General features: G+C 49.5%; 6 protein-coding genes across 7 annotated transcripts in view; 5 read left to right on the top strand and 1 right to left on the bottom strand.

The window, feature by feature from the left end:
* The window catches only part of FHIP1B (FHF complex subunit HOOK interacting protein 1B), a 421,115-nt gene that overhangs the window by 182,959 nt on the left and 210,341 nt on the right, over positions 1-27,815 (top strand). The window lies entirely within an intron of this gene.
* Positions 397-1,966, top strand: LOC104319555 (hemoglobin subunit beta). The gene is made up of 3 exons (XM_009921331.2): positions 397-642; positions 758-980; positions 1,729-1,966. The coding sequence occupies exons 1-3, from the start codon at positions 551-553 to the stop codon at positions 1,855-1,857; spliced, it is 444 nt and encodes a 147-aa protein (XP_009919633.2). The 5' UTR covers positions 397-550; the 3' UTR covers positions 1,858-1,966.
* Positions 4,289-6,073, top strand: LOC104319773 (hemoglobin subunit beta). The gene is made up of 3 exons (XM_069808742.1): positions 4,289-4,514; positions 4,634-4,856; positions 5,804-6,073. Exons 1-3 carry the CDS (start codon positions 4,423-4,425, stop codon positions 5,930-5,932), a joined length of 444 nt encoding a protein of 147 aa, XP_069664843.1. The 5' UTR covers positions 4,289-4,422; the 3' UTR covers positions 5,933-6,073.
* Positions 8,846-10,625, top strand: LOC104323072 (hemoglobin subunit epsilon). 2 transcript variants are annotated; one of them, XR_011329024.1, is made up of 4 exons: positions 8,846-8,961; positions 9,081-9,303; positions 9,833-10,206; positions 10,375-10,625. XR_011329024.1 is itself a non-coding variant. In XM_009926528.2 (3 exons), exons 1-3 carry the CDS (start codon positions 8,870-8,872, stop codon positions 10,501-10,503), a joined length of 444 nt encoding a protein of 147 aa, XP_009924830.2. In that variant the 5' UTR covers positions 8,846-8,869; the 3' UTR covers positions 10,504-10,625. The 2 variants fall into 2 exon arrangements, 1 of the variants encoding a protein (XP_009924830.2); XM_009926528.2 differs by lacking the exon at positions 9,833-10,206.
* LOC104323071 (olfactory receptor 51E2) overlaps positions 20,312-27,815 on the top strand; it is a 47,904-nt gene continuing 40,400 nt past the window's right edge. Inside the window, exon 1 of the mRNA XM_069807888.1 lies at positions 20,312-21,035. Within this exon, the coding sequence (XP_069663989.1) occupies positions 20,530-21,035 (506 nt within the window). The 5' untranslated portion in view covers positions 20,312-20,529. The remainder of the gene's footprint in view (positions 21,036-27,815) is intronic.
* Positions 24,464-25,294, bottom strand: LOC104323070 (olfactory receptor 51G2-like). Its single transcript, XM_009926525.2, is given in 3 exon segments — positions 24,464-24,801; positions 24,804-25,141; positions 25,143-25,294. Coding segments are annotated over 3 exon segments (828 nt in total).

Here is a 27,815-nt window from a genome sequence, read left to right as displayed (position 1 = left end):
AAAGATCATTCAATCTTTTTTTTCCCAGTAAGCCTCTGGTCCTTCCAGCTGGGGTGGATAATGCCTGGAGCTGTTCAGGATGAATCCAAGGAGTGCAGGGCACTAATGCACCATTAAGAGTCTGAAAACATGGTCAAGCTGGAGACTGCAAACTCTTTGAACGTCACTGCCTGTCTTCTTGGGTCTGCAGCGCGTGTTCAGGCCCCAGCCTCCGGCAACCTCTGCAATGCTGGAAACCCACAGCTGGGGAGAAGCTGTGCAGGCAGCTCCACCTGCGCTTGCAGCTGCAAATACAAGTGCATGGGTATGAGGTGATGCTTGTCCACTCAAAGGCAGAGGGGGGAAAGGGCCTCTTTTCCCCTTGGACAGGATCCAAAATTGCTATCTTTCCTTGTGCAGCCCAGCTCCCTCCCCAAACCCAACCAATAGCTACGTGAACTGAGATTAGGACAAGCCGTTACTAGTGTATAAAAATCCCTGGGGCAGACTTCGGCTCCACTTCCTCATCATTGTTCAGGGAAGCCCCAGGCAAACCCTCTTGCTCGACACCATGGTGCACTGGACAGCCGAAGAGAAGCAGCTCATCACCGGCCTCTGGGGCAAGGTCAACGTGGCCGACTGCGGTGCTGAGGCCCTGGCCAGGTAGGTCCAGCTCCTGGGCATTTGCTCAGCTGCACCCTGGACGGAGAAACCACTCCAATTGCAGAAACATTAACGTCTCTGTGTCTGCTTGTGTCTCCCCTCCATCTCTCCTCAGGCTGCTGATCGTCTACCCCTGGACCCAGAGGTTCTTTGCTTCCTTCGGGAACCTCTCCAGCCCCACTGCCATCCTTGGCAACCCCATGGTCCGCGCCCATGGGAAGAAAGTGCTCACCTCCTTTGGGGAAGCTGTGAAGAACCTGGACAACATCAAGAAAAGTTTTGCTCAGCTGAGCAAACTCCACTGTGACAAGCTGCACGTGGACCCCGAGAACTTCAGGGTGAGCTGTGCTTGGACTCCAGCCTCAGCTGGGCAAAGGTTTCTGTTCTCTGGAGAGGGCTTTAGGGGTCTCTGACAGTCAGTGAGACCTAGAGAGAAACCCTGAGGCTGCCTGAGCCTGGGAGCCTGTGGAGGGCAGCGGTGGTGGAGGGGAAGGGGGAGTGAATAGGCATGTTTGGGGAGAATAGAGACGAGTTGTGGGGCTGGGATCTGTGAGAGGAGAGACCCACGCAGGCGGGATCAATGGGGATGAAGCACAGAGTTGAATATGTGCTGGTAGCAAGCAACATTGGCTTGGAGCAGCCAGAGACCAGAAGGGAAGAAACCGAGACAGGGTTTGGAGCGAAGAGCTAAGCCTGGCTATGATGGAGTGGTTAAGCCAGGAGAGAAAATAAACACAGCCACTTCAGCAGAAGGAGGGGATCTGAGCCAAGAGAAAGCAAGGGTGGGTAGGCATATGAAAGGAAAGGATAAACCCAGTCGAAGCAGAGGGAGGACACTGCACAGCAGGCAAAGGAATGTGTTTGGGGGGTAGAATCCAGCACATCCAGGCATCCTGGTGAGTGCCAGAGATGCAGGCTGTGCAAGGAGCCCGGTCCTCTGCACGGGGCTTTGATAAATCTGTTCCTTGCTTTGCAATGAATTCCCCAATAACTGGTGTCCATGTGTGAACACCTGGGTGGTGTGATGGTGGGGAGGGAGGTGGGGGGCAGCACCGGGCTGACGGCTTCTCCTCCCTCCATTGCCAGCTCCTGGGTGACATCCTCATCATCGTCCTGGCCAGCCACTTCGGCAAGGACTTCACCCCCGCCTGCCAGTCCGCTTGGCAGAAGATGGTCCGTGTGGTGGCCCACGCACTGGCCCACGAGTACCACTGAGCCTCTCGCAAACTTTTGTGCCTGGAGATGCTCCCAGCTCACAGGGAAACATCCTCTGGTTCTGCTGGTCTTTAATTGCCAAATAAACACCAACTACTTCAGCCATGAAGAGGTGTCTGCCTCTCTGTGGGAATGGGGTGGGGGCCACCCCGGGGTGCTGGGGAACAGGAAGGGGACGCTCACACACATGGGGTAGCATGAGCAACAGTGTTGTCTATGAATTCATGCAAGTGAGACTCGTCTAAGCTGGAGAATCCAGGGGAACATTCAAGACAAAAACCAAATGAACACACTACAAAATGCAAACAGAAATACTCCAGTGCTTTTTTGAGGCATCAGGTAACTTCGTTACTGATGCACATTGCATCATTTGGTTTAATGTTTTAAGTCTTTCACAGATTAAGTGGAACAAAACTTTGTACAAAAATGTGCAGTGGGAGAAGTGGCAGTGAGACTAGGTCCATTGTTTGTAACTTCCTTCATGGAAGGAAAAATGCTTTTTTTGTTGTTTTTTTGTCTAAACCATTATAGTTCTCAGATTATTAAAGGCAGAATGTAATAGACCCAACTACCTATTATGGCAAAAAGTATGCTAAGAATGGTAATTTCATGTACAGGAAGGACAAAGCATCTGCTTTCACTGGCCCCTACATCTAACGTTCCACAAGCAAAACGAAATTCCCTGAACAGTCTCCATGCCACTCAGAGGACAGTGGCGCTCACCAGCCTCCTGTCCTCCTTTCAGACTCACAGCATCCCCACAGCACCGAGAGTAGCTCAGGGACACATTTGGGGTTCCTGGGTGTCCTGGTTTCAGCTGGGATAGAGTTAATTGTCTTCCTAGTAGCTGGTACAGTGCTATGTTTTGAGTTCAGTATGCAAGAATGTTGATAACGCTGATGTTTTCAGTTGTTGCTAAGTAGTGTTTAGTCTAAAGTCAAGGATTTTTCAGCTTCTCATGCCCAGCCAGCAAGAAAGCTGGAGGGGCACAAGAAGTTGGGACAGGGCAGAGCCAGGGCAGCTGACCCAAACTGGCCAACAGGGTATTCCATACCGTGTGATGTCATGTCCAGTATATAAATTGCGGGGAGTGGGTGCGGGGGATCGCTGCTTGGGGACTGGCTGGGTGTCGGTCGGCGGGTGGTGAGCAATTGCACTGCGCATCATTTCTACATTTCAACCCTTTTATTATTGCTGTTGTCATTTTATTAGTGTTACCATTATCATTATTAGTTTCTTCTTTTCTGTTCTATTAAACTGTTCTTATCTCAACCGACGAGTTTTACTTCTTTTCCCAATTTTCTCCCTCATCCCACTGGGTGGGGTGGGAGTGAGTGAGTGGCTGCGTGGTGCTTAGTTGCTGGCTGGGGTTAAACCACTGGGTGGTGAATTCCTCCAGGTGAATTCCACTGCACTGTTCAGTGTGGAACAGCATCACCTCGTAGGCCTGGCCCCAGGGTCCTTTGGCCAAGCCACCTCCTGAAGTGAGCATCAGCAGAGAACCAGTGCAGCCATTGGAAATGGTGGCAGCCTGCAGCCCGTTGCTCCATGGTCATGCAGACCCCGCTGGACCAGCTGGCGTTGCAGTGCGCTGCCTGGGTCCGGCCCCACGAGCTCCAGCCCCAGCCCCAGCGCCTGCATCCCACCCCACCACCTCCAGCCCGCTCTGCTGGGAGCAGGAGCAGAGGTGCAGTCCCAGGAGACCCAGGTGCCCCTGCCACCCCTTGGGAGGACCACTGCTCCTCTGGCTGCCAAACCGCTCGGTCAGGCACTGCCTCCCGCTGCACATCGGCAAAGACCCCAGTATACCCAGTCTTCCCCACCTCTCCTGGGGCCCCTGCAAGCTAACACCCTGCAGGCAATCGGTGTGCCCTGCGTTGTAACGGTTCCCTTTCAGCCTTGCTTCATCTTTGCTAGCAGGCTCTTTGAGACAGGAGCTCTGACTGCAAGCAACTGCCCGTGGTTTTCTTAGGGTTACCCTGAAGTTAGCACACTGTTAAATAGCTGATAGGAAAGAACAAGGAAAACCCGAAGCCTGACAGGTCCTGCAAGAAGAGGACAAAGAGAAATGGTGCATTCGGAGGGAGGACCCAACAGCCCCAAGTCCGAGTCTTCTGCCTCACAGCCATGCAGCCCACCGCGGTTTGCACCATCCGAGGGGCACCAAGCCTTGCATGCACCTTCCTCTGAGTGCTTATGCGGGACTTGCACGGTGCCGAGCTTGGACTTGGCGTGGAGATAAATGCCACCCTTCAGCAGGGAGTTGCAGAGCTGGAAATCAAAGACGGGGAGGGCAGCCCAGCAGCCCGTCCTGGTGGTGGATCTGGGCATCTTGCCCTGGGGCCCCACCCTGATGCCGCGTCCCCTCCCTTGGGGTGCCAGGGCTCTGGGGGGCCCCCGGGGTCCCAGCCAATGGAGGGGTGCACGGGGAAGAGGAGGGGCCCGGGGTAGCGTATAAAAGTGGGACAGGGAGAGCCGCTTGCCAGCGTGCGACCCCCTTGGGAGCAAGAGCCGAGACTTCCTCCGTACCTGCCGGCAGCCACACGCTACCCTCCACCGGACACCATGGTGCACTGGACAGCCGAAGAGAAGCAGCTCATCACCGGCCTCTGGGGCAAGGTCAATGTGGCTGACTGCGGTGCTGAGGCCCTGGCCAGGTAGGTCCAGCTCCCGGGCGTCTGCTCAGCTGCACCCTGGGTAGAGAAACCGTGGTAATTGCATTGGGGATCATTAACATCTCTGTGTCTGCTTGTGTCCCCCCTCCATCTCTCCTCAGGCTGCTGATCGTCTACCCCTGGACCCAGAGGTTCTTCGCTTCCTTCGGGAACCTCTCCAGCCCCACTGCCATCATTGGCAACCCCATGGTCCGCGCCCATGGCAAGAAAGTGCTCACCTCCTTTGGGGAAGCCGTGAAGAACCTGGACAACATCAAGAACACCTTCGCCCAGCTGTCCGAGCTGCACTGTGACAAGCTGCACGTGGACCCCGAGAACTTCAGGGTGAGCCGTGCTTCTGACTGCAGGACCCATCCCCACTATTGCATCTCTGCGGGCAGTTTCTCCCCTAACCCTGAACCCTCCCGTGTGAGGGATTTACCCTAGAGATGCCGGTGCAGGAGGAAGAGGGGCTGGTGGTTGGGGTGGGGGGAGATGCAGGAGAGGGACAAAGAGGGAAGGCACCAACTTGCATCTCGGTGAGAAAGCACCGAAGGGGCTGAGAGGTGATGGTTATGGAGAGGCCATCTGGAGAGTGCAAATGAGGACGCACGGGAGGTGGGAAGGTGGCGAGGAGGTGGTTTCCATGTGGAAAGGGAGGGGGAGAGTGAAGTGAAAGCAGTTGCTGAGCAGGAAGAAGTTTGAGCCAAGGGGAAAGCAAAGGAGCAAGAGTAAAGCTTGGCACGAAGGAGAAAGGAGAGAGGAGTGAGGAGCAAGAGATGCGGCTAGATGCCAAAAGCAAAAGAGGAATGGGACCTAGAGGGAGAGAAAACTGTCTCCCATGTCTCTGCAGCTGAGAGATTCCCAGTGGGGAAGTAACTCCGACATTTGTCACCGGGGCTAGCAGATATCCCCCCCGGCGTCAGCATGAGCTCATTGTTCATGCCAGGGTGCTTTGCAGTGCCGAGTGCCGGCTCCCTGCCATGCGGCAGATGCTCAGCTGTGTCTTCTGCTCAGGAGAAACTCCCAAACGAAGCCAGAAGGGAGAAAGAAAAATTTAATCAACAAAATTTCTGGAGAATTTTTGGTTACTCTTCCCATAACAGTAGCAGAACCTGAATCTTTAGAGTAAGAGCAGAGAACAAGTTTAAGGTACATCCTAAAAAGGACTCCAGGGAGATTTTTAAGCCTACAAAATGCCCAGAGGTTTCCCTGGGTCTAATGCGAGTGCTCGTGTGGGGATCTGCAGGCTCCTGGGCATTGCTAACCCGAGGGTGCTCTTGTCCCTGCAGCTCCTGGGTGACATCCTGATCATCGTCCTGGCCTCCCACTTCGGCAAGGATTTCTCTCCCGACTGCCAGGCTGCCTGGCAAAAGCTGGTCCGTGCGGTGGCCCACGCTCTGGCCCGCAAGTACCACTAAAATGTCAGCAGAAAAGCCCCAGCAGCATCCTCTAGCTGCGTGTCATGCACCGGCTGACATGCTGCTCTGGAGCTGACAGCTTTTAAATAAAAGATCATCCAAAAAGCTGACAGCCAAATAAAGCTTATCCTGTGAAGCCTCCACTGAGTCTGTGTGTCCCTGAGAGGCTGGAGGGGTTGGGGGGACAGGGACCTTCGGCACCCACAGGCGGACTGGGGGTCCCAGAAAATATCACCTCCCTTTGTTCTGTCTGGGGTTTTTTTTTTCGGGGGGGGGGGGGGGGGGCGGGGCAGATTTGCCTCTGGAAATCATACTTCCAGAGTATTGGGTAGATGCAGCCCTATTACCTCTGTGGTCACACACTGGGAAGTTTGCACTGAGAAACTAGTTGCTATTTTACTATGAAACCTGCATGTTTTTCTTGCAGGCAAGGGGAACCTGGAGCATTCATATTTTTTAGGGAGGATAAACAAACTGAAGACTTTAATCTACCCTGGCTCATTCCTGGCATAAAGCCTCCAAGAAATTAGCTGACTCATACTGGCCAAGCAGCCAGCTGGGTGGGGGTAGGTTTTAGATAAACATTTTGCTATCAAGACCTGTCCAGACTTTGTTTATGCACTTCTTTTTCACCCTGTGCCGCCCATTCTGCAATTATGGGGGGCCCAATCCTGCTAATAGTGGTGACTATTAATAATTTCCTGGATGTGAGTATCAATCGATGCTCCGTGCACACAGTGTTTTGGGTGTTTGTCTGCAGAGCAGGACTCTCTAGGGTAGAGTTTGTTCTTGGCATGGGAAGCACCGTCTGCCCCGTCTGAACTGAACGTGATGCAGTAAAAGCAATGTTTAGCTGAAAGGACATGCTTACTTTTTAAAGGGAAAAAGAAGGGCATAGCTATATATCCCAGTATCTCTGACACCCTGTTTGCACTGTGTCCTAGCCTGCTTCATCCACATTTGTGGGCATTCCCACGCTCTGACCCTGAACCACTGCAGCGTATCAAAAGCCCTCTGTGACCCATAAATGTCCCTTCTCGCACATTACTTGAAGGAAGAGGCATTTTGTTTCTGGTGTCAAGGCAAACACTGAGAAGGTGAGAAGATGATTTGTAGTAAGTCCCAAGGTGTTTTTCTCCCTGCAGCGAGTCTGGGCAGGCACAGTGTGCGGTGTTTTGGTTTGGTGTCCAGAGTCACAAAAAACCAGATTCTTATATGATTTTTCATAGGTTTCATGATAGGTATTTGTAGACTTTTGTATGAACATAATTGTTCATAGACTTCAGGCAGAAATGACTGAATTATTTGAACAAGTAGGTCTCCTCCTGCGAGCAAGGTGTCTGGGGGTAGAAATAAGCTGAGCAGCCCTCTCAGGTTAGACCCTACAGATCAGTACAGCAGGGGAGGACTGGGCTCTTTCCACTGTTGGGGTTCCTGCTGGGGTACCCCTTCCCAGCAGCAGGGACGAGGGTTTCCATCCCCTGCACCCAGCAGCATGGCAGGATGGGTATGGTGCCCGCTGGCGCTGCCCGGGGCTTCACTCCCCGTCCCCAGCCCCAGCTGGGGGATGACACCCTGGTCCCTGTCTCCCCAGCAAACAGATCCTGCAGGATGTCCTCTCCCCATGCTGCTTTGCCTGCTCCTATTTTGTCTCCTGCATGATGGCAAAACACCCCGGAGGGAGCCAACAACCCCCTGGGCGATGCCCGATGCAGCATGGTGTTGGCAGCACTGCAGGTCCTGGAGGGGCCGATAAGGTGGTGCAGGAGGGTGAGCACTGGCGGCAGCTCAGTGGCATTTTGCCTGCATGTTCCCTCACCCAGGCATGCACCCAGGCAGTGCTCGACTTGATTTATCATCATGTTCCAGCACACCATCCCACGTGCACTGGATTTTCTTGAGAAAAGGCAGAGGTAGGCAACTCTAATGAAGATTATTCATCCCTATTCCATTGAAAAAAAGTCTACAACTAAAGGGGGAAAGAGATATTATCAGGCTGAAAATCTCCCTTAGTATTTTTCTTTCTTTTAATTTATTTTTCTCCCATTCCTGGATTTTCAATAAAAGGCCAAGAAGACACTTAGCAGGAGGTGGTCCATGGACGAAGGCAAGCCCCAATGTCTGGAAAGGAGCTTGGTCAGCTCTTTAGCTCTGCCACAGCCTGGCCATCCAAACAACCCACCTTTTACTCGGTCACTAGTCCAACAAGACCCAGCGCCTCTTACTTAGCCCAATCCAAATCCTATGGAAAACATCAGGAAGACAGCGGATTGCCCCAGGTGCCTTGGGATCAGGATCAAAGCCCCTGCACTTTCAGCAAGGACTGTGTTTCTTGGAGTTTTAATGCAGAAAATAAAACAGGAGAGCCTTCTCATGCAAGGCCATTGCTCCTGGCAAGGGTGCATCACCCCCAGTGTGCGGTGAAGGTATCCGTACAGTTTGCTGGTGGCAAACCCCTCTGGGTCGCTCTGCCACGGGCTGCGTTTTGGCAGAGGCATTCATCATTTCACTGGTAGAGACTAAGGCAAGGCAGAGTCCAGCATGGGGGAGAGCCAAGGTGCAAGGCTCACACCCCATTGAGACCCACGCACACACCTTAAATCGTGACGGACTATTGCCCAGTGGCTTGTGCAGCCCTTTCTCTGCAAAGGGGCCCATGTCTAGTAGGTGAAATGGAGAACTGACCTGCCTGCACAGAGGGGAAGGGATAAAGCTCTTGAGTGCAGGATAACCAGAGGCCCCTTCTCAGCGTGCCACACCCTGGCCATCCCCTTCTGCTCCCGCGCTGGTGGGGACCCCCACCCTGGCCCCAGCCAATGACCCCACAGTGCAGGACGGGGAGGAGCTGCCGGCAGCGGATAAAAGCCTCCGCGGGGTCCGCAGCTCAGCTACAGGGTCTGTGTCCTCCTGCAGCTCTGAGCAAAGCCGCCTGCCACCATGGTGCACTGGTCAGCCGAAGAGAAGCAGCTCATCACCAGCATCTGGAGCAAGATCAATGTGGAGGAATGCGGTGCCGAGGCCCTGGCCAGGTAGGTCCAGCTCCCGGGCGTCTGCTCAGCTGCACCCTGGGTAGAGAAACTGTGGCAATTGCATTGGGGAGCACTAACGTCTCTGTGTCTGCTTGTGTCCCCCCTCCATCTCTCCTCAGGCTGCTGATCGTCTACCCCTGGACCCAGAGGTTCTTTGATAACTTTGGGAACCTCTCCAGCCCCACCGCCATCCTTGGCAACCCCAAGGTCCGCGCCCATGGCAGGAAAGTGCTCACCTCCTTCGGGGAAGCCATCAAGAACCTGGACAACATTAAGGCGACCTATGCCAAGCTGTCCGAGCTGCACTGCGAGAAGCTGCACGTGGACCCTGAGAACTTCAGGGTGAGCCATGTTTGCAGTCCCAGCCCTTTCCCTATGTCATGTGGGGAAAGTCAGATTTTTGCTTTGAAACTGGGGGTATTGCCTCCGACAACGCTGTCTAGGCGTATGTACTTTGGCTGCTGGAGGCAGAGTCCCTGTGTAGTACCCAAGAGAGATGATGGCTTCTGCAGGACTGTTTACAAGACCGTGGGTGACTTTCACACTAAAAAGTCCCATTTTTAGTACCAGCACAGAAATGGGGAGGACACGGTATTGGGAGATTGTTACCTGAAGGAGATCTGGTTGGGGCCAAAAGAAACAAACCTGGGGGAAGGTGCAGCAAGGGTTGGAGGATTCAGAGGCAGAGGGGAGCTAAGCAGAGCATTTAAGGAAATCATAAGAGAAAAAGAAAAAAACCCAGCATTTTGCTGGGTAGGTCTCAGGCCAAATTGCTTTAGCATCCCAAAAATGGGGGAAAATAGTTATAAGGTTCGTTCTTTCTTTTTCTTTGGTTTTTTTGTTTGTTTTGTTGTTGTTTTTTTTTTTTAAGAATGAAGCAAATATTATTTTCCCAAACCCCAGAGCTTTCTAATGGAAAGACTAAGGATTTGTTGTAGCAGTTCCAGGGAATGGGGAGTGAGCCAGTCCCAATAACCAGACCTGCAGCCCGAGGCCACTCTGATGAGGCAGGGGGGCTGAGGAGGAAGAGGAGGAGTGTGCAGCATGTGAGAGTCCTTTCAGGAGGGAACTCAGCCTCAGGGAGAAGTCAGGAGAAAGGAGATGCAGCCTGTCGGTTGCCGGGTCGTGTCTGGGGAGGATGGGAAGGAGAGGGACCAGAGGGAAGTCTGCAGCAGGAAAACCAGGGAGACGGAGAGCTTGCATAAAGGAAGAAGCTGATTAGAGCTAAAACCATGGCAGGACAGGGTGGGTTTGGTGGACTTGTGTGCAGCAAGAGGCAGAGCCTTCTTTGAGAGGTCCTGGGTCCAACAGCTCAGCCCCAGCTCGGGGATGCCGGGTCCCCACTCCATGGTCTGCTGTGGCACAACAGTTCAAGCAGCACTAACCCTGTCTGTTTTCCTCTTTCTCCTCCAGCTCCTTGGAGACATCCTCATCATTGTCCTGGCTTCCCACTTCGCCAGGGATTTCACCCCTGCTTGCCAGTTTGCCTGGCAAAAGCTGGTCAGTGTCGTGGCTCACGCTCTGGCCCGCAAGTACCACTGAGCGTCCCGGGACCGGTTGTGCGAGGAAGAGTCCCTGCTCTGCCACAAGCAGCCCTGAGCACGGGGAGATGCCCTTTGCGTACTGACAGGCTGTAACCACCGAATAAATACCTCCCAGCACCATGTCTGCAGAGTCTCCCTGTCTCTGTGCTGGGGAAAGTGGGGGGGCAGGTGGGTTTGTGCTGTCGAATGCAATGCCGTCCGTGTGTGGGTGTTATCTCTTGTTTCTAAGGGCTGCTGCGGGCGGTTTCCTTAACTTTACAGTGCTCTCTCATGTGCGTGCCCTGCCAGTGCATGCATGGGGGTCTGTGAAGAGAAAAACCCATGCAGAGGGCTCTGACACCCCGGGGTGTTTCAGAGAGGGTCATAGGAATAATGAGGGATTGCAAAGAATCCACATTTGTTCTCCCAGCTCTACGTTACTGTGAAATCAGATGAAGCCAGCGCTGTGCAGAGCACAGAGCTCCCAGCCAAGCTGTTGCTGCAGTCAGGGAGCTGGCATCTGCCTTGCCCTGCTCTGGGGCTGGGGATGCACACTCTCCTTTTAGAGCAGCTGATAGAGGAGAAAACCTTTGAACTCCGACTCTTGGGAAGTTCAGGAGATGTCCACTTCTTCTAGTTATATCAGCTGGCCTAACAGGAGATACTGCTTCCCCAGGGAGGATTTATCATGCTGGTCCACATAGCAGACCCTCATCCCCAGGCACCCACAGTCCCAAAGACCCCCCCTCTCCCAAGACTGAGGGTATTCAGTTCCCAACGTCACCTGGCAGACAAAACCCACTACGCTAACTGGTATCTGGGTTTTGCTGTGTGTCCTGGTTTTGGCTGGGATAGAGTTAATTGTCTTCCTAGTAGCTGGTATAGTGCTATGTTTTGGATTCAGTATAAGAATGTTGATAACACACTGATGTTTTCAGTTGTTGCTAAGTAGTGTTTATACTAAGTCAAGGATTTTTCAGCTTCTCATGCCCAGCCAGCAAGAAGGCTGGAGGGACAAAGGAAGTTGGGAGGGGACACAGCCAGGGCAGCTGACCCAAACTGGCCAACGGGGTATTCCATACTATGTGACATCATGCCCAGTATATAAACTGGGGGGAGGTGGGGCTGGGGGAATCACCGCTCGGGGACTAACTGGGCATCGGTCAGTGGGTGGTGAGCAATTGCATTGTGCATCACTTGTATATTCCAATCCTTTTATTATTATTGTCAATTTATTATTGTTATTATCATTATTAGTTTTTTCCTTTCTGTTCTATTAAACTGTTCTTACCTCAACCCACAAGTTTTACTTTCTTTTTCCAATTCTCTCCCCCATCCCACTGGGTGGGGGGGAATGAGTGAGTGGCTGCATGGTGCTTAGTTGCTGGCTGGGGTTAAACTATGACACTGTGCCTGGCCCTCCTTCTCCCATCTGAGGGGCCTTCATGGTGCATAGAGCAAGGCTGTGGGTCAGGCTTAGTTATTCATTCATTTGGACAAAGGTGACAAGTTCAATTTTTTTTAGCTGTTTTATTATACAAAACAGGAAAAAACATAGAACTGGTCAGAACTGTGTTTATCTTACTCTTAAACCTTGCCTCAAACCAAGACTGGACCCCCCTTGCACAAGGGGGCTGACAACCAGTGCTGTTTACAGCATCTGGCGCAGCAGAGTCCTGGCCGTGGTAGAAGTTTCTCGACTTACCAGGGAGGACACGGTTGTTTGGGGTCATAACCTTTCAAAACAGACCCTTATCTCACTCAGGTTCAGCAGGCTTCTCCTATGTGCCAAATCTGCAGGTTTTTGTACAGAGAATAGTGCAGCTCCCGGAAACGCTGTGCAGCCAACAGCAGTGCATCCCATGTGCTGACCCTGCTTCAAGCAGGGCATCAGGCTAGAGACCCCTGGAGTGCTCTTCCCACCTAAATTACCCCGTGGTTCTGCACTCTGAGTTTGCAAGATGTTTGCTTGCTTTTCTCACCTATGGCTTGTTTTGAAGGGGTCCAGAGAGAAACAAGTTGAAGGTACCTTTATAAATCTGCTTTGTTTGGATGCTGTAAAAGACAGGATTGAAGAGGGGTGGGAGGAGGATGTAAGTGTTGAAGATGGGGGTGCCTCTTTTGCAAATCTGTGCAGGATGGGCTAGCCAAGTTCTGGGATGAAGAAGACCGAGACCACACAACCTTCAGGCCCTTGTCCTTGGAAGCAATGCTGAGAGGTGTCACGAGGACCACGATGGAGGACAACAAAATGAAGAGGAGATCTGAACCCATGGTGAAGAAAATGAGGTCTGGGGCATCGATGCTTTTGAACACCATCCCTCTGGAGGGCAGCCAGATCACCCTGGGGTGGAGGCAAAGGGGATAGAACAAGGCGCTCCCTGGTCACCAGGCAGCCAGAGGAGATTACAGACTGGGGCATGATCAGCACTGTCCTCCTTTGTGGGTGCATCAGCCCTATTTTGGCTGAACCCATGCCTGCTGGCACGGTCATACAGCTCCATGGGAGTCAGAGAGCCATCAGCCTGTCAAGGGGCATGGCAAAAAGCACCACTGACTCCAGGAAGGTGAGGGACCAGATAAGGAAGAGCTGAGACACATGGCTAATAGCCATGAGCAAGGACTGCAGCACCACTGGCATGGTCGTGAGACACAGTCCAGGGCCAGTGAGGGCCAGCACGGAGAGGACATGATGCAGGGCTGGTGGAGGCTTTGGTCTGCTTTTCTAGCATACAGAATAACACAATTTCCAATGCTTGTAGTGACATGAACAGAACAAATTGAGGTGGAAATCTGGGGTAAGATGTCCTTCACACCCAGGATGTGATTACCAGAAAGGCTGTGACCATGAGGCTGGTCCAGTGCTCGCCTCCATGAGGTGTTCCTGCTGTCCTCTCACTTCTTAAAAATTGCAGTCTGCACAGCCCATATTTGGTTCAGGTCTAGTTTAGAAATGACAGAAAACTCCTGAATCCCTATGAATTGCATCATGCAGCCCTGAAATGATGGGAAGCTCGCACTAGCAGGTTGATGGATTGTTCTCCTCTTTCACAGCAGCTTCTCTCAGACCTGAGGCAGCACTGCAGACCTTTGATGAATGAGCACACTGTGTTGCTTTGGAAAGAAAGGAAGGGAATTTCCACAACAGCACAGACGAATAACTGAATAGATTTCATGACAGGAGGAAATAGTGTTAAATTATATACATCAGAAAACCGTTGTGATCTCTGATTGCAATACCTGCTCTTCCTCAGCCACTGGGACACGTCACTGCTCCTCCTGGAGCCTGCCCTCCTGCAGACCCACCATGGAAATAGAGCCTCCAGGTTTGCAAACGGTGGGATGGAAGATGAAACTTCTTATTTATCTGGTAATAAGAATTGTTTGCAGTTTTCACAGGTGTTGAGAAAAAGAATTAGTTGAATATCTGTGCTAGGATAATTAATGGAGTCTGTGCAGTGAAAAATGTGGTGGTGCATTTTGTGCTTATGAGAGAAGCATTTGTGTTTTCTCTACAGTGAAACCCTCTTGTTAACTGCTGTGGCATATTGCCTGGAAATGGAACCTTAAAAACTCCTGCTTAAAAATATAATTAATTAATCAAACCCCAGAGACTTTTAAGGAATTCTTATTCGAAATTTAATGTCAATCTAAGGAGCAGGCTAACCAGAGGACTATCAGGTGTAATTATTTTTATCTGTCCCGATCCCCACACTTACCAAAATAACAGGAGCAGAGGAAACCCCGGTTCTTTTCACTTCTTAGCACAAGCCGAAAATAATGTTTAACTGACTCTGTGCTGCCCCTGCTGGGGTTATATATAGTGTAAGGCACGATTTTATACCTCTAGAGGGAATTCTCTGTCAGGAGCATCAGCATAATACAGCATTTCAGAAGACAGGTTTTACAGCTGGTGGGATTGGAATACAATTATAACAAAATTCAGCCATCCATGTGATATGTTTGTTGTGTTTTCCCACACTACTTGAAATGAGGATGAATGGCAATGTGCTTGTTCTGATTTTGAAAAAAGGTGCTTTATTGCTTTTGAGAATTAAATAAAGATTTTGTTTTCTCCAAGAAAAAGTATGGAAATACTCAAGCAACTTAATGACTCTGTGCTCCTGCAGCAACCATTACTGGTAGTTTTTTACACTGCATGTTATGTTACGGAGATATTTGGAGAGAAAATCTGCCTGTGAAACAGGGGGGATGCTCTTCAGCTTGCCTAGCCCATAGGAGAGGCCTTAATTTATAGGGCCACAAGCAATCCCACGGGTGACACTGGAGGGACAGGGCCAGCTCTGCTGGCTGTTGTCCATGAGCCACTCTGCAAGGACTGGCTGGGTACAGGACCACCACTTTTTTCCTGTATCACTAGCAAAATCTGATGTCATGGCAACTGCAGTACTGCTGTAAAAAACCTCAGAAAATATCATTTGGATATTAAGAGATTTTTGATCCACCCCCCTTTGTAACTTTGGAGAAATGAAGGTTTGAAACGCCAGAGTGACTTATTGTAGCTGATCTGCCTCATCTTTCCCTTTTTCTGCCCCCTTACCTTCTCCCACAGCTGCTTAGGGCCCTTCCAGCCCAAATTCTCTTCAATAAGAGAACCAGACATGCTCATTTTCCATTCCAAACCAGAAGTGGCAGGGATAACACTTCTGACATGATGATGAGTTTCTCTTTCATATCACAGAGACTCATCTGGCCAGAAGTGCAGGAGTTCTCACTATCTGGCACAAAGTGAACTCAGAAACCAAATTATTCTTTTTTGTTGTTTTTGTTGGCAGCCTTTTATCGTGTCTCCCTGAATTTTTCTTTGTCCAGGCTAAATGACCGCTGCTGTGCAGACAGGTCCCCATGCTCCACCCCACAGAAATTAAGAGTTCCTGCACTAGAGACCCACGTATTCACTACACAGTAACAAACATCATGGTAGTTACTGTGATTTAGATAAATCCACGCTGTCAAACCACAGTGACTGACAGAGGCTGGAGAAGCACCACCTTTGCCCACACAGCAGAGACATGTGAATGACAGGGAGGACATGCTGGTCCCCAGAAAACAGAGCACCGACTCACCACAGGGCATATTCCCTCCTGTTACCTGACAGATCACAAATGGGAGAATCATCTTCTGGAGACTACCCAGCTTCATCCCAGGGTTGCAGAGTGATGATTAAGCTTGCCCAAAGCCTGCCATGATTTGGTGCTCAGCCACATGCCCCTGTGGCCACAGTAGCCTTTTGGGAGGAGGTGGCTGTGGTGGTCCTCTGGGTTGCTTCTGCAGGGACAGCCGTGGGGCAAATCACTGAGACATGCTCCAAAGCTTTCCCGTTACTTCTGCAGCAGCGCTCAGAGCTGCACAGACCACTGCCGCTGTGAATGACGGAAAGCACCCGCTTGGATGGAGATTTTTTGCAAATATGCTCACCCTGTCCTACTCGGCACTCCTACTGCTTTCTCCATGTAGCAGCATCATGCTGCCTCGTTGTGTCTCAAACAATCAAACAAAATGCTCTTGATCCTGCTTTGCCTTCTCTCTGTCCTACACCTTCTTCCAGGGAAGAACCTCCTTCCATGGAGGGGAGTGCTTTGCTTTGGGACAGTTTTGTTTGGGAAGTTTCTGTTTGCTTTATTAATAATTTTTATTTTATGTACATGAAATTTTCAGTGTTTGACAACACTAGAGAGAAGGAACCCCTTTTAGTGGGAAAGAAAGGCAAGACAATTTGGCTTGGCCCTTTCTGCATGTTTGAGTCTGTCCCAGATAATGGGCTTAGATACATAGGCTGAAATGCAGGCAGCTGAAATGCAGGCATTGTCAGGCACGATCTGTACTTGAATCACCGCTGAATCATTTTCCATTGGCACCTTGGGACAATATTCCAGCAAAGTACTTCGCAAACACTAGCCTTGGTCTTAGCTTTTTCTGTTTTGCCTCTGGTTTAGTTGCCCTATCCATAACATGGGGAGTATAAAATGTATGTATCTTTAAAAGGGTTTATTGGGATTCCACTGCTGCTGTTTGCAAAATGATGTGTATGTAAGAATGTTTTTGCATGGCCAAAAAGTAGGCTCAACCCCCACCTATTCTGGTACATGCTGATCTTGTGGGCACTGCACCTCCATCTCTCCATCCCTTTCCCAGTCCTCTCTCCCCAAAGTTTTGCCATGGAAGAACTTAACATCTTCTCAAGCATACAGAGAAAGAAGAGTAAGGCACCACTTTTGCACTAAAAGGCTTGGCAGGGATGTGTGTATTTTTCTAGGGGTGCAAAGATCTGAAGATGCACTCTATTTTACACAAAATTCAGTGATGAAGTCTAAGCAGTGTTTCCAGGGAGTTGCATCTCTATCTTAACCTTCAGATCTAGTTGGCAAGTGCAGAGCAGCAGTTACACCCTGGAGCTAACACCTACACTTGGGGCAAATAATTTACTTTATTCAATGTTTAACATTTAAAAAATTCACAGTTCTATTTTAAAAGGGAAGAAAAATCTGGTGAAAACTAATTTTTTTCATTGCTGGTCTGACCAGCATTTCCTAAACATTTATGATCCTTGTGTTTGCTCTTGCAACATTTACCCTTGTGCTGCCGCTCAGGCTACAAAAGGGAGTACAATCACCTTCCTGGACTGTGGAGTTGGTTTGCATCTCATGGCCTTGGTCCCTGCAGCAGGTCCCAGGTGACTGTCATTGCTGCTGAGATTTCACACAGGCATTATAAAACCAGACAACTTCCTCTGCATGGCAAACACTCGGGCAGGAGTGTGGTTCCCTGTGGCTCTGCATCTTCTGCTTAAGGACTTCAGCTGAAAAGAGGTAAGGGCATTTGAGGGCTCAGTGCACTTCCATGTCAGCCTTGCTTCATCACTGATGTTTTAATTTTGGGTGGGTCATTTTCCATTCAGATTTTGTGATAAAGGGTAGCTTTGGTTCACAGCCAGCTTGCTTATCTATCACTGTGCATTCCTGCAGCTGTCTCACACTCTCCATCCATCCATCCATCCATCCATCCATCTCCCTCTGTTGTGCTTTAACCCCACAGATATTCAATGAACACCCCTGTTCCTCCTTCCCCCAGGTTTTATTGCTGAGCACGATGTTGTACAGTATGGAATATCCCATTGGTCAGTTGGGGTCCTGGCTGTGTCCCTTCCCAAGTCCTTGTGCACCCCCAGCCAACTCGCTGGTGGGGCAGGGTGAGAAACAGAAAAGACCTTGATGCTGTGTAAGCACTCTTCAGAAGGAAATAAAATATCACTGTTTTCTCAACACTGTTTTGGTCACAAATCCAAAACAGCACCGTGTGAGCTACCATGAAGAAAATTAACTCTATCCCAGGCAAAATCAATACACCCTCTAAACCCATCACCTCATGACCCAGGCAGCTAGTGCCAGCACACCCCTGAGCTGCCTGTTTATCTATCTGGCTATTGCTGCAACACAGGGACACTGCTGGGATGCAGTTGCTGATATTTGGAGGAGGGAGTGGACATTTCTATAGAGAGTAACATCCAGTGTTATAAGAGCATATTTCAGACAGGATTTAAAGCCCTGAAGTCAAGCTTTAAGAACAGTGTTTTGTCATGGGATCTTTTACAAAACACAGATTATGCCCCATCTGCTGATGGGATGCTGTTTTGCTCCTGTCTCTGAAGTGGCTGGTGCTGAGCACACTTGGAGATGGCACGCCTGGAGATGGCGAACCAGTTCCTCTGGTCCTTACTCACTGAGAGCCTGACAGATGGTGCTATGAAGCAGGACCGAACGAGGATTACACTCTGTCTACAGGCTCCGTGTTCATCCTTCTGGGCAGGAGCTGAGCATCCGCTGGAGCCAGAGCACCCACTCCTCCCCCCTGGCACAGCACCCAGCTGGGCTGTGGAAATTCATCCTGTCCTTGTGTGCAGACAGAGTTCTTACGTGTCTCGACAAGGACAAAAATAAAAGGAGGATGGGAGGAGCAGGCTAGAAATATTCCTTCCTCAAGCTCACTGTGGAGCAATCAAGGTGAACAGCTTTGTGGAGGGGCACTGTGGGGGCAGGACGCCCGGCTCTGGGGCAGCATCATGGATGGAGGATGGGACTTTTCCCAGTTTAATAATGCACAGAGTGAACAAAGCAATCTTTTTATTTTTGTGGGACATTCAGAGCACGTTTACAGATGATGAAGATGAGGTACACATTCAAGGCTGTACACCCAGATTCAAATACTTAAATCTATATTTTCGTGTTGAAGATAATTAGAGCACCCTGGAAATCTGTCTGCTAATTTAACTTACCAAGCTAATTATTTAGCTGGAGAAGTAAAAAGTGGAGGCACAGATGTCTGGAGCTTTGTCTGAGAAGTGGGGCAGTTGGAAATAGACTAATTCCATTTTTCATGGCACACTAATGAGTTTAGCTGCATGCCCTCCAATTAAACAATGCCATGTTCCCTGTTTACAGAGACAGATGGAGTGTGAATTTCTTGAGTGCTGAGGGCTGGAAAAGTTTAAATTCTTCCACATCAGCCACTGCAACCCCTGAAAAGAGCAGCAGACAAGCCAAGCAAATAATTAGCATAGGTTAGAGGAGCATTTTATAACTTTTTTTTTTACTCACAACCCCAAAAGGTATCATTCCTGTATTCAAAGCTTAAGCCCTTTAAGCATAACTTTTATGATTTGTATTTCACATAGCAGTATATTTCCCTAAGGTGTCTGTGGGCTGTGGATTGGAAGCCCTTGGTTGACAGTTCTGTAGAAGAAATGAGAGCTGGGTTTGTGTACACATTGCTTAAATTTACCCATAACTGTTAGCTGTAACAACATTCCTGCTAAGAATTCTGGTTGCTGTGTATATTACTAACACACATATTGACTGAAATACCTGTCAGTTTGAACAGCTTGATGGGCTATCAGTAAGAACTATAGTAATGGCAACAACAATTAGAATAGTAAATAATCTCCAAAGTGAAGGGAAATTGTAATGTTCTAAATTTGCCAATGCCTTACCAAATTTAGACTTGCAGGAGTGACTGTGTCCCCTCGGGGATCACAGTGGGTAACAGATAAATTTCAGTGATTGCTGCTGTTTCTGTAGCTCCCGGGGACCCTTGTCAAGGAGCACAGTCCCACAGTGCAGGGTGCTGCACAGACACAAAACGGAGAAAATTGCAGCCTTTTCCCCCTTCCCTTCCACTGAAGGGTAGATTAAGTGATAGCAAAGGATGTGGCTGGAGGACAGGAGGACAAGCAGGACCATATCTGCCAAGAGCCAAGGCATGGTGCAAACTCAGCAGCTGGGCAGGGGGTAGTGGTTTGCAGAGCTCCAGACAGGGCATCCTGCACAGGGTGAAAGGCAAAAATCTGAAAATCTGGCAAGCAAGTTGAGGGAGCTGGCTGGGCAAGCTGGTACCTGCAAGCAAGGACAGACAACAGGCTGGAGGCACAGTCTGGGAGGGGAAACAGGCATCTGTCGTCTGCTGCCAGAGCCCATGGGCAAGGGGAGAGCTGCCCAGAGGAGCAAGGATGGTGAGAGCGACCATTGTCCTCTTGCAAAGTCCTGCATGGAAGTGCCTGGGGTGAGGCTGTGTGCATCAGAGACTGAGAGTGGGGGTGCGGAAAAGGCTGGGGACTGAGGGGAAAGGCTGAAAATCTGATGTAGAGAGCTGGAGAGGCACCCACATAGAAGCAGAGACCAGGGTCTGAGTGCCAGGGAAGGATGGCGATGTTGCTTACAGTGACTGAGAGAAGAGGCTGTAGCTATGTCCTGGGAGGGATATAGCCCTGGTGCAATTAATGACGTTATTATTGACTTTACAGGTGAGGAGCCTGGGGAACATAAAGCAGGAAAAAGAACTGAACCAGCACTGCAAAGTGGTTGCCTATGCTCTGGCATATCTTCAAGGAGGAGAATAGAAATGAGATCTTCACACCGAAACACCAGACTGTTCATTTTCATTGCCCTACAAAATCTAAACCTGCATTATCTTTGAATTGCTAATTAAAAAGGGGCCTTTAACGCAGGTAGGGTGTCAGCATGGAGCAAGCATGTCCCCAGGGAACAGCAGCCGTGCTCTGGCTTTCCTGCTGACGGGCATTCCTGGGATGGCTCGTTTCCACCGCTGGGTTTTCTTGCCTTGCTGTCTGATGTATCTCATCACAATGCTGGGAAATAGCACCATCCTGCTCATCGTGAGAGTGAATCGAAGGCTCCACCAGCCCATGTACTACTTCCTTTCGATGCTGGCCATCACGGACCTGGGCCTGACTCTGTCCACCCTGCCCACGGTTCTGCGCGTCTTTTGGTTTGGCAGCGGAGAGATCAGCTTCCCAGTCTGCCTCACTCAGATGTTCTGCATCCATGCCTTCTCCTTCATGGAGTCCTCAGTACTTCTTGCCATGGCCTTTGATCGCTACGTGGCTATCTGCTGTCCATTGAGATACTCCTCCATCCTCACCAGTGCCAGGATTGCAAAGATTGGGCTGGGGATGGTCTGCCGCTCTCTGACACTGCTCCCACTTATCTGCCTGCTCACGCAACTGCAGTTCTGCAGGTCCCACGTGCTGTCCCACTCCTATTGCCTGCACCAGGACATGATACGGCTGGCGTGCACAGACTCCACCCTGAACAGCCTGTACGGCCTAACCCTAGTGCTGTTCGTGATCCTAGACTCAGTGCTCATCACCTTGTCCTACACCATGATCATTAAGGCCGTGGTGGGCATCACCTCCAGAGAGGAGCAGACCAAAGCCCTCAACACTTGTGTCTCTCACTTCTGCGCTGTCCTCATCTTCTATGTCCCCATGGTCGGCCTGTCCATTATATACCGGTATGGGAAGAATACTGCACCCTTCAGCCACGTGCTCATGGCCAATGTCTACCTTTTTGTCCCGCCTGTGTTGAACCCCATCATCTACAGCATGAAAAACAAACCCATTCGCAAAGGCCTCCTCAGGCTTCTGTGTCAAACACTGGCCTGGCCTGGCCATGGCCAGCAGCCCAGGAGTCATTGAGAAGTGGAAAGCTTGCCTACATGAAATACCCATAAAAAGTGACAGGTCGAACATAAGCGGGAGTTTGAGAGAGAGAAAAACTAATGGGAAGAGCACCTTGCAAAGAATGCTCTAATTGTCAGTAGAACACTGTTTAAATGCATCAAAAGCAGGAATCCAGCTAGGAAACAGGTGGACCACTTGGTGACCAAGGGTCAGAAGCATACTCAGGGGTGGCAAGGCCATAGCAGAGAAGCTCAGTGAATTCTTTGCATCGGATTTCTATACCCAACACTGTCTTCATAGTAAATGAATTAGAGGATCCTGATCAGTTTGAAGTAAATATAGAGGAGGAGTTACATCAAAGAAATATCTGTTAAATATCACTAATTCCCAGGACCAGATGTCATTCACCTGAGAGTCTGAAAGGAGCTCAGACGTGAAGCTGCAGAGCTGCTGGGAAGGGGGCATCCCTCTATTGCAAATGGTCATGGTGCTGCAGGGCGGATCATTCCTTCAACTCCACCTGCAAAAGGGGCTCCATGGGCTTCCTGAGAGCTGCTGACCAGTGGGCTTGATTTCCATTGCTGGTGGGACAGTAAGGACTGTGGTAAAGAATAAAGTTACTAAGCATATGGGTAAACACGTATGGGTAAAGCTCTTGCAGAGTCACCCAGGCTACTGCAAGGGGGAATACTGCTGCAGTGGTGCGCTGGACTTCTGTGAAAGTGGCTCCATCTGGAGGGATCCCATGCCCACAATACACATGGATGCCCAAAAGCCTTTGGATAAATGCTTTTAATGAAATTACTTTGTAGGGGGATTGGAGGAAACCCTCTTCTAGCGATGGAATTTTGGTTAAAGTAAGGGTAGATAATTTTCAGTCTAGACAAGAGTCACCAGTGGCCTTCCCAAGGGATCTCTCCTAGGACTCATTTTATTCTGCATTGTCATCAGTGACCTGGATGAGGAAGTGCACAGTGAACTCTTGAAGCCTGCAGATGGCACTAGGTCAGCCACTGGACTGACAGCAACTGTCTTCTATGGTTTTATAAGATTATTAAAACTTTATTTGCAATAACAATAAATTCTTGGCTCCACATAGAAGGTGTGCTTCCTTCTGCTGTAATAAGTGAGTGTACCACAGCCCCAACACACACAGAACCACCACAGGACTTGGTAACATCTGAATGTGATAAGCTATTATTTGGATCACAAGTCCCACAGAAGTGGGTCTCAAAGCAAGCATTTTGAAGAAACTCTTGCTGCATGGTGGTAGGTATATGTAATACATCTGTTGATAGTTCTCCTGGGCTGCCATGAGAGACAGGGAAACCCCATGAAGGTTTGTCAAACCCAGTGTTCAACCCTCAAACCCTAGGAAGGGGGCTCAGCCTGAGGAAGGTGGCTTCTGTTGTCTGGGACACAGCAGCGAAATCTTATCAGGTTACCTGTAAAGCAGTGATGGCCATGCAGTTCTCAGTCTGACTTGGAATGTGTAGGGTATTTTTTGTTATTTTTCTGTAATTTCTCTTGGGTATTCATTTGCCCATTTAGGCTTCAGTAAATACCAGTGTTCCTTGGTTGTTCTCAGTAAAGACAGCTTTATGTAAGGGAAAAAAGAAGGCAGGATTTATTTTGGCCCTTCTTAACCCCTCCTGGGGTGGTCGATGCTGCAGACCTGTGAAGAAGGCACTGGCCTTTGATGTACAGCTGTGTTCACAGCAGGGCTGCAAGCAGCACTGCTACTGATGATTTTGTTTTGTTTTAAGTGCATGGCACTGCTTTGACTCTCTGCTTTCTAACCTTATGCCAAAGCAATCCTATTCAAATAAATGGAAATCGAAGCAGAGGGAGGTATGGGGAGCAGGCAGGATATTCTGGGGTGAAGCCAACACCAACTATCCACTTTAGGGTGATCTGAGCCACTCTTCTCCAGGCTCTGTCTTGATTAGATCTCCTCCTGAGTAGTAGGAGCTTAAATACCCAGTGCACATGGAGGCACCTTGTTTCAGGGGTCCCCAGTGGGGGCTGGCTCTCCTGTTGCTGTAATAGAGGATGGTGGAGCCGCTCATACTAGCTGGGGATCTGACCTGAGCCCTTTTTACGTATAATTCTGCTCCCATTATGACCTGATGGTATTGTGAGCCCGGTGCTGCTGCAGTGATATTGTACAGGCTCCGTTCCCACTGGGGGTCTGCACTGAGCCATTAAGTGGCTGGTCCAGGCAGAGCAGACGCCCAGCTGCTGTGAGTCTGCAAGACCCCTGTGTGGGCTGGTTACAGTCCCTGGGAAGGGAAATGTGTGGTGACTTTCAGCTCCTGCAGCACGAATCACAGCTTTTGGATATGTCTTGTTCCTGCTGGAAATGTCACCTGGCTGGAACAAGAGGGCTTTGCCATACACCCAGCTCCTTAGACACTTCGCAGTCCTAGCAAGTCTGGCTGCAGGTGTAAAAAGCTTGAATAAACAGCTATTGCATGTATATAGATCTATGCTCTAGTGCATGTTGATGCACTAGAGACTACATGGCTGAGCACATCTAGGAAGCATTAGATTTTCCCTGCACATACATGCACAGGCAGTGCTAGCCAGGAAGATCAACTGCCTCATTCTGGCAGGAGCTCTGGGTCCAGCTGACCCAGTGCCATGGTGAAGGTGGGAAACTCTTACCCCACATGTCCATTGCTATGTCCTCCTCGTCTAAAAAGAAGGGCCATTAGCTCAGGAACCTCAGGCAGTTGCAGCTCCTGCATTATTGACCAGGAATGTATAGAAGACTGTAGATACTGCAACACTCCTTTATACAGCAAAGAAAATGCTGTGGGTCTAGAAACAAGGTATATTTCATCTACTGCACAAGAGGAGTTTAAAGATTCAGGATCCTCAGCAGTCAAACGGATGACAGGATGGAGTAGAGAGTATCTAAACTATTATTCACCAGCTGTTCTACTATATGCAAAACATCTTGGGGCTTCTGTGTCCTACATCAGCACCTTCTTGGAGTGAGAAGTTTGTGTATCCCTCTGTGGATCTGTTTAGTTTTTACACTGTAAATAATGGGGTTTAACACAGGGGGTACAAGGAGGTAAATATTGGCCATGAGGACATGAATCAGAGGAGACGCAGGTTTCCCAGACCTGTACACCACGGATATGCCGATCATTGGGATATAATAAATCAAAACAGCACAGATATGACAGACACAGGTGTTCAGGGCCTTGAGATGTTCTCCCTTGGATGTGATACTCCACATAGTCTTAATGATCATGACATAGGACAGGATGATAGACAGCAAGTCTAGGCCAAAGGTGGCCAGGACAACAAATACATGCTATTCACCTTGATATCTGCACAGGGCAGCTGGAGTAAGTTGGGGTGCAAACAGAATGAGTGAGCCAGCATGTGGGACCTGCAGAACGACAGCTTCTTCAGAAGGATCAGCAAGGGGAGCAAGAGGATAATGCTCCTCACTGTGAGCCCTAGCCTGATGACACCTACCCTGGGGGTGGTCAGGATGGATGAATACTGCAAGGGACTGTAGATGGCCATAAAGCGGCTGAAGGCCATGGCCCACAGCACCCCAGAGTCCAGGATGGAGAAGCAGTGAATGAAGAACATCTAGGCAAGGCAGGCATCAAACCTGATCTCCAGTGAATCAGAGAAGCACGCTCAACACTGTGGGGAGCATAGACAGAGACACACCAAGCTCTGTGATAGCCAGCATGCACAGAAAGAGGTACATGGGCTCATGGAAGCTGTGCTCTGCTTTGATGACAAAGAGGATTGCACTATTTCCCAGGATGGAAATAACGTACATGCAGCAGAAAGGGACAGCAAGGCACAAGTTCCCACTTTCCATTCATGGGATTCCTGTTAGAAGGAAGGTAGAAGGTCTAAGGAAGCTAGAAATGTTGATAATTTTCCTAGTGCAGCATCTTCGCCCTGTCAAAGATCAAGCAGCAGATCCCACTCATCCTACAAAGGAATTCACAGAAATCATAAAAGAGTAATCATGCCATAAAGCAAAGCTTTCTTCATTTCTTCACTGCAGTGATGGGATCCAGTCTTCTGAGTTTGCTGAGACAGCAAGAGAGCATTTTATCTTTGTGATCAGTTCTTGGCATGGAGAACTACAGCTCCCAAAAGTCAGAAATCTTATGGAGATGGAGGCACATATTACCTAGTTGATCATTGAATTATGGGCTTCTCTATGCCAGGACACAGAGAGCTGTTTACTAGATTGACAGATGTGACACTGTATTGACTGTGTTACACCAGACAGCAAAAAGACTTGAGAGGTGGCATCATGGATGAAGGGTGAGAGCAGACTTGTATCTCATACAGAAAGCCCACCTCTGGACTTGGGAGTCATGGAGGGAGTTCACTGGTCCTTGCTCTGGCTTTTCTTTGTCCTGCAGAAGAGCAAGAGAAGGAGCATCGTGGCAATACTTAGACCTGTGCTCTGACATTGCCAGGTGACTCCCTCACCTGGATATCTGAGTGTAGCTTCCCATGCTTTATGAATGAGATTCCCATACCCCTTCTGTGCAGGTATTGCAGAACACATCTTCTCTGCTGGCTGTGAGCTTCATCCTCATTTTAGATCTCCTTTTTTTTTTTTTTTTTTTTAATTCTTTGCAACTCTAATTTCTTTCTTTCTGTGAATGAATATCAGACTTGGTGATCTCTTCCTTCCCTAAAAATAACCTTGGCAGCAAAGAGCTGGTATAAGTGCCTTTGCACCAAGTGGTTTCTGCATCTTCAAGAGCAGTGCACAGCTGAGAACTCAGTGCAGCAACTTTTTGCAGGATCCAGCCAACAAGCATTCACCAGAGTGCTGCCAAGAAGCAGCACTGTGAACATCTGCTAGCCCAAGAGTGAAAGATTTTGGACTTGGATATTCTTGTATGTACAAATGCAAGTGTTCTTTTCCAGTATAAATGAAGTAAACAATAAGCAAATCACCCTCTCACAGGGAGGAGAGCTCTGGCAGCTCCCTGTGGTGTACAAGAACCACTTCTGCATGCTGATAAGAGAAGATTTCAGTCCTACTTACCCACCTTGCCAAGCTGTAACACAGGCAAGGATTGTTCTCCCTTACAGGTGCCCCTCACCTAGGTGCAGATGCCTGCTGTGTACGTATCAGCATCTCAGCTGGTTGTCTGGACCCCACCAATCGCACTGGGGAACAGGCACTGCCAGAAGGCAGTTTGTCTCACCCCAATGTCTACCCCGCTCAGATAAACAGTGCACACAGCCCTCATTGACAAGAAGAGGGTCTGAGGGTAACAAGTTCCTCATTATGTGCACATCATCCCTTTAAAACTAATAATCACTTTAACACTAATACTACAGTAACGCTGACAAAACTGTCTGAAATCACTAACAGCTGACATGTGAAAAGCAGCCCAGAAAAAGCAGATCACTTTGCCTTAAATATGGAGCAATACCTAAATATGAGCTGCCTGAGCATCTTGCCTCCAGGCTGCCAGTGAACGCATTGTTGTATCACCACTCCACAAAATCCCCCAGGACTCTCAGGCTCACTGGATACTTCTGCTTCTTGTTTTTTTGGTTGATACACTTTCTCAAAGGACATGATGCAAACATACCATTAAGAGTGAATCCCAGTGTCAAGTGGGAGGCTACTATGGAATTGCCTTGGGTTAGCACCAGGAGCTAAATAGGACTAGAAACTAGGTGTGAAGTCAAAGCAGGACTTGAATGTGGTGTTGGCTTCTGGCTTCAACATGGAGACATCAGTCAGGAGGAAACTTTCCTGGGAGACCCTCTGTAGGGGTGAGAAGGACACGTGTGAACCTACCAAGAGGGGAGAGCGATGGTGGCAAGATCTCCCTTTCCTGGCAGCTGTGGCCTCAGACACCATTGTCAGGAGATGAAACTCCTGAAAACACTGGGCTACCCATCAAAATGGTCAGGTTTGGCCTTTTTTAGCAATGGAATCATTTGTTGCCTTTGTATTTCAAAGCATCACCCTGAAGTTGTACACCCACTCACCCCATGAAAGTGTGCTTGTGTCCCTGGTTCGGGTACAGACTTCCTCAGCTTTCCCACCACTTTCTCCAGGCAGCTCACATGCAGCGTTAGCATTGACTGGAGGGAACTACTGACCCCCTCCCACCCTAGCAACCACCCCATCCCTACTGTGCAATGATCCAGACATCACAGCCAGATGTATTTATTTACAGAGAAGGGAATCCCAGAGTAAGAGCCTAAGCTGTTGGTGCTGAGTATCTGATAGTATGTGGTGGTAATGGCTTGTATGCACACATCTCATAGGTCACAAGGAGCTGTATGAATCAGCCAGTCTCCTTTGC

This window comes from Haliaeetus albicilla, chromosome 20, assembly GCF_947461875.1.
Source record: "Haliaeetus albicilla chromosome 20, bHalAlb1.1, whole genome shotgun sequence".
Taxonomy (NCBI): domain Eukaryota; kingdom Metazoa; phylum Chordata; class Aves; order Accipitriformes; family Accipitridae; genus Haliaeetus; species Haliaeetus albicilla.
Note: the sequence above shows the minus strand (reverse complement) of the source record. Positions and strands in the feature narration are given on the sequence as shown.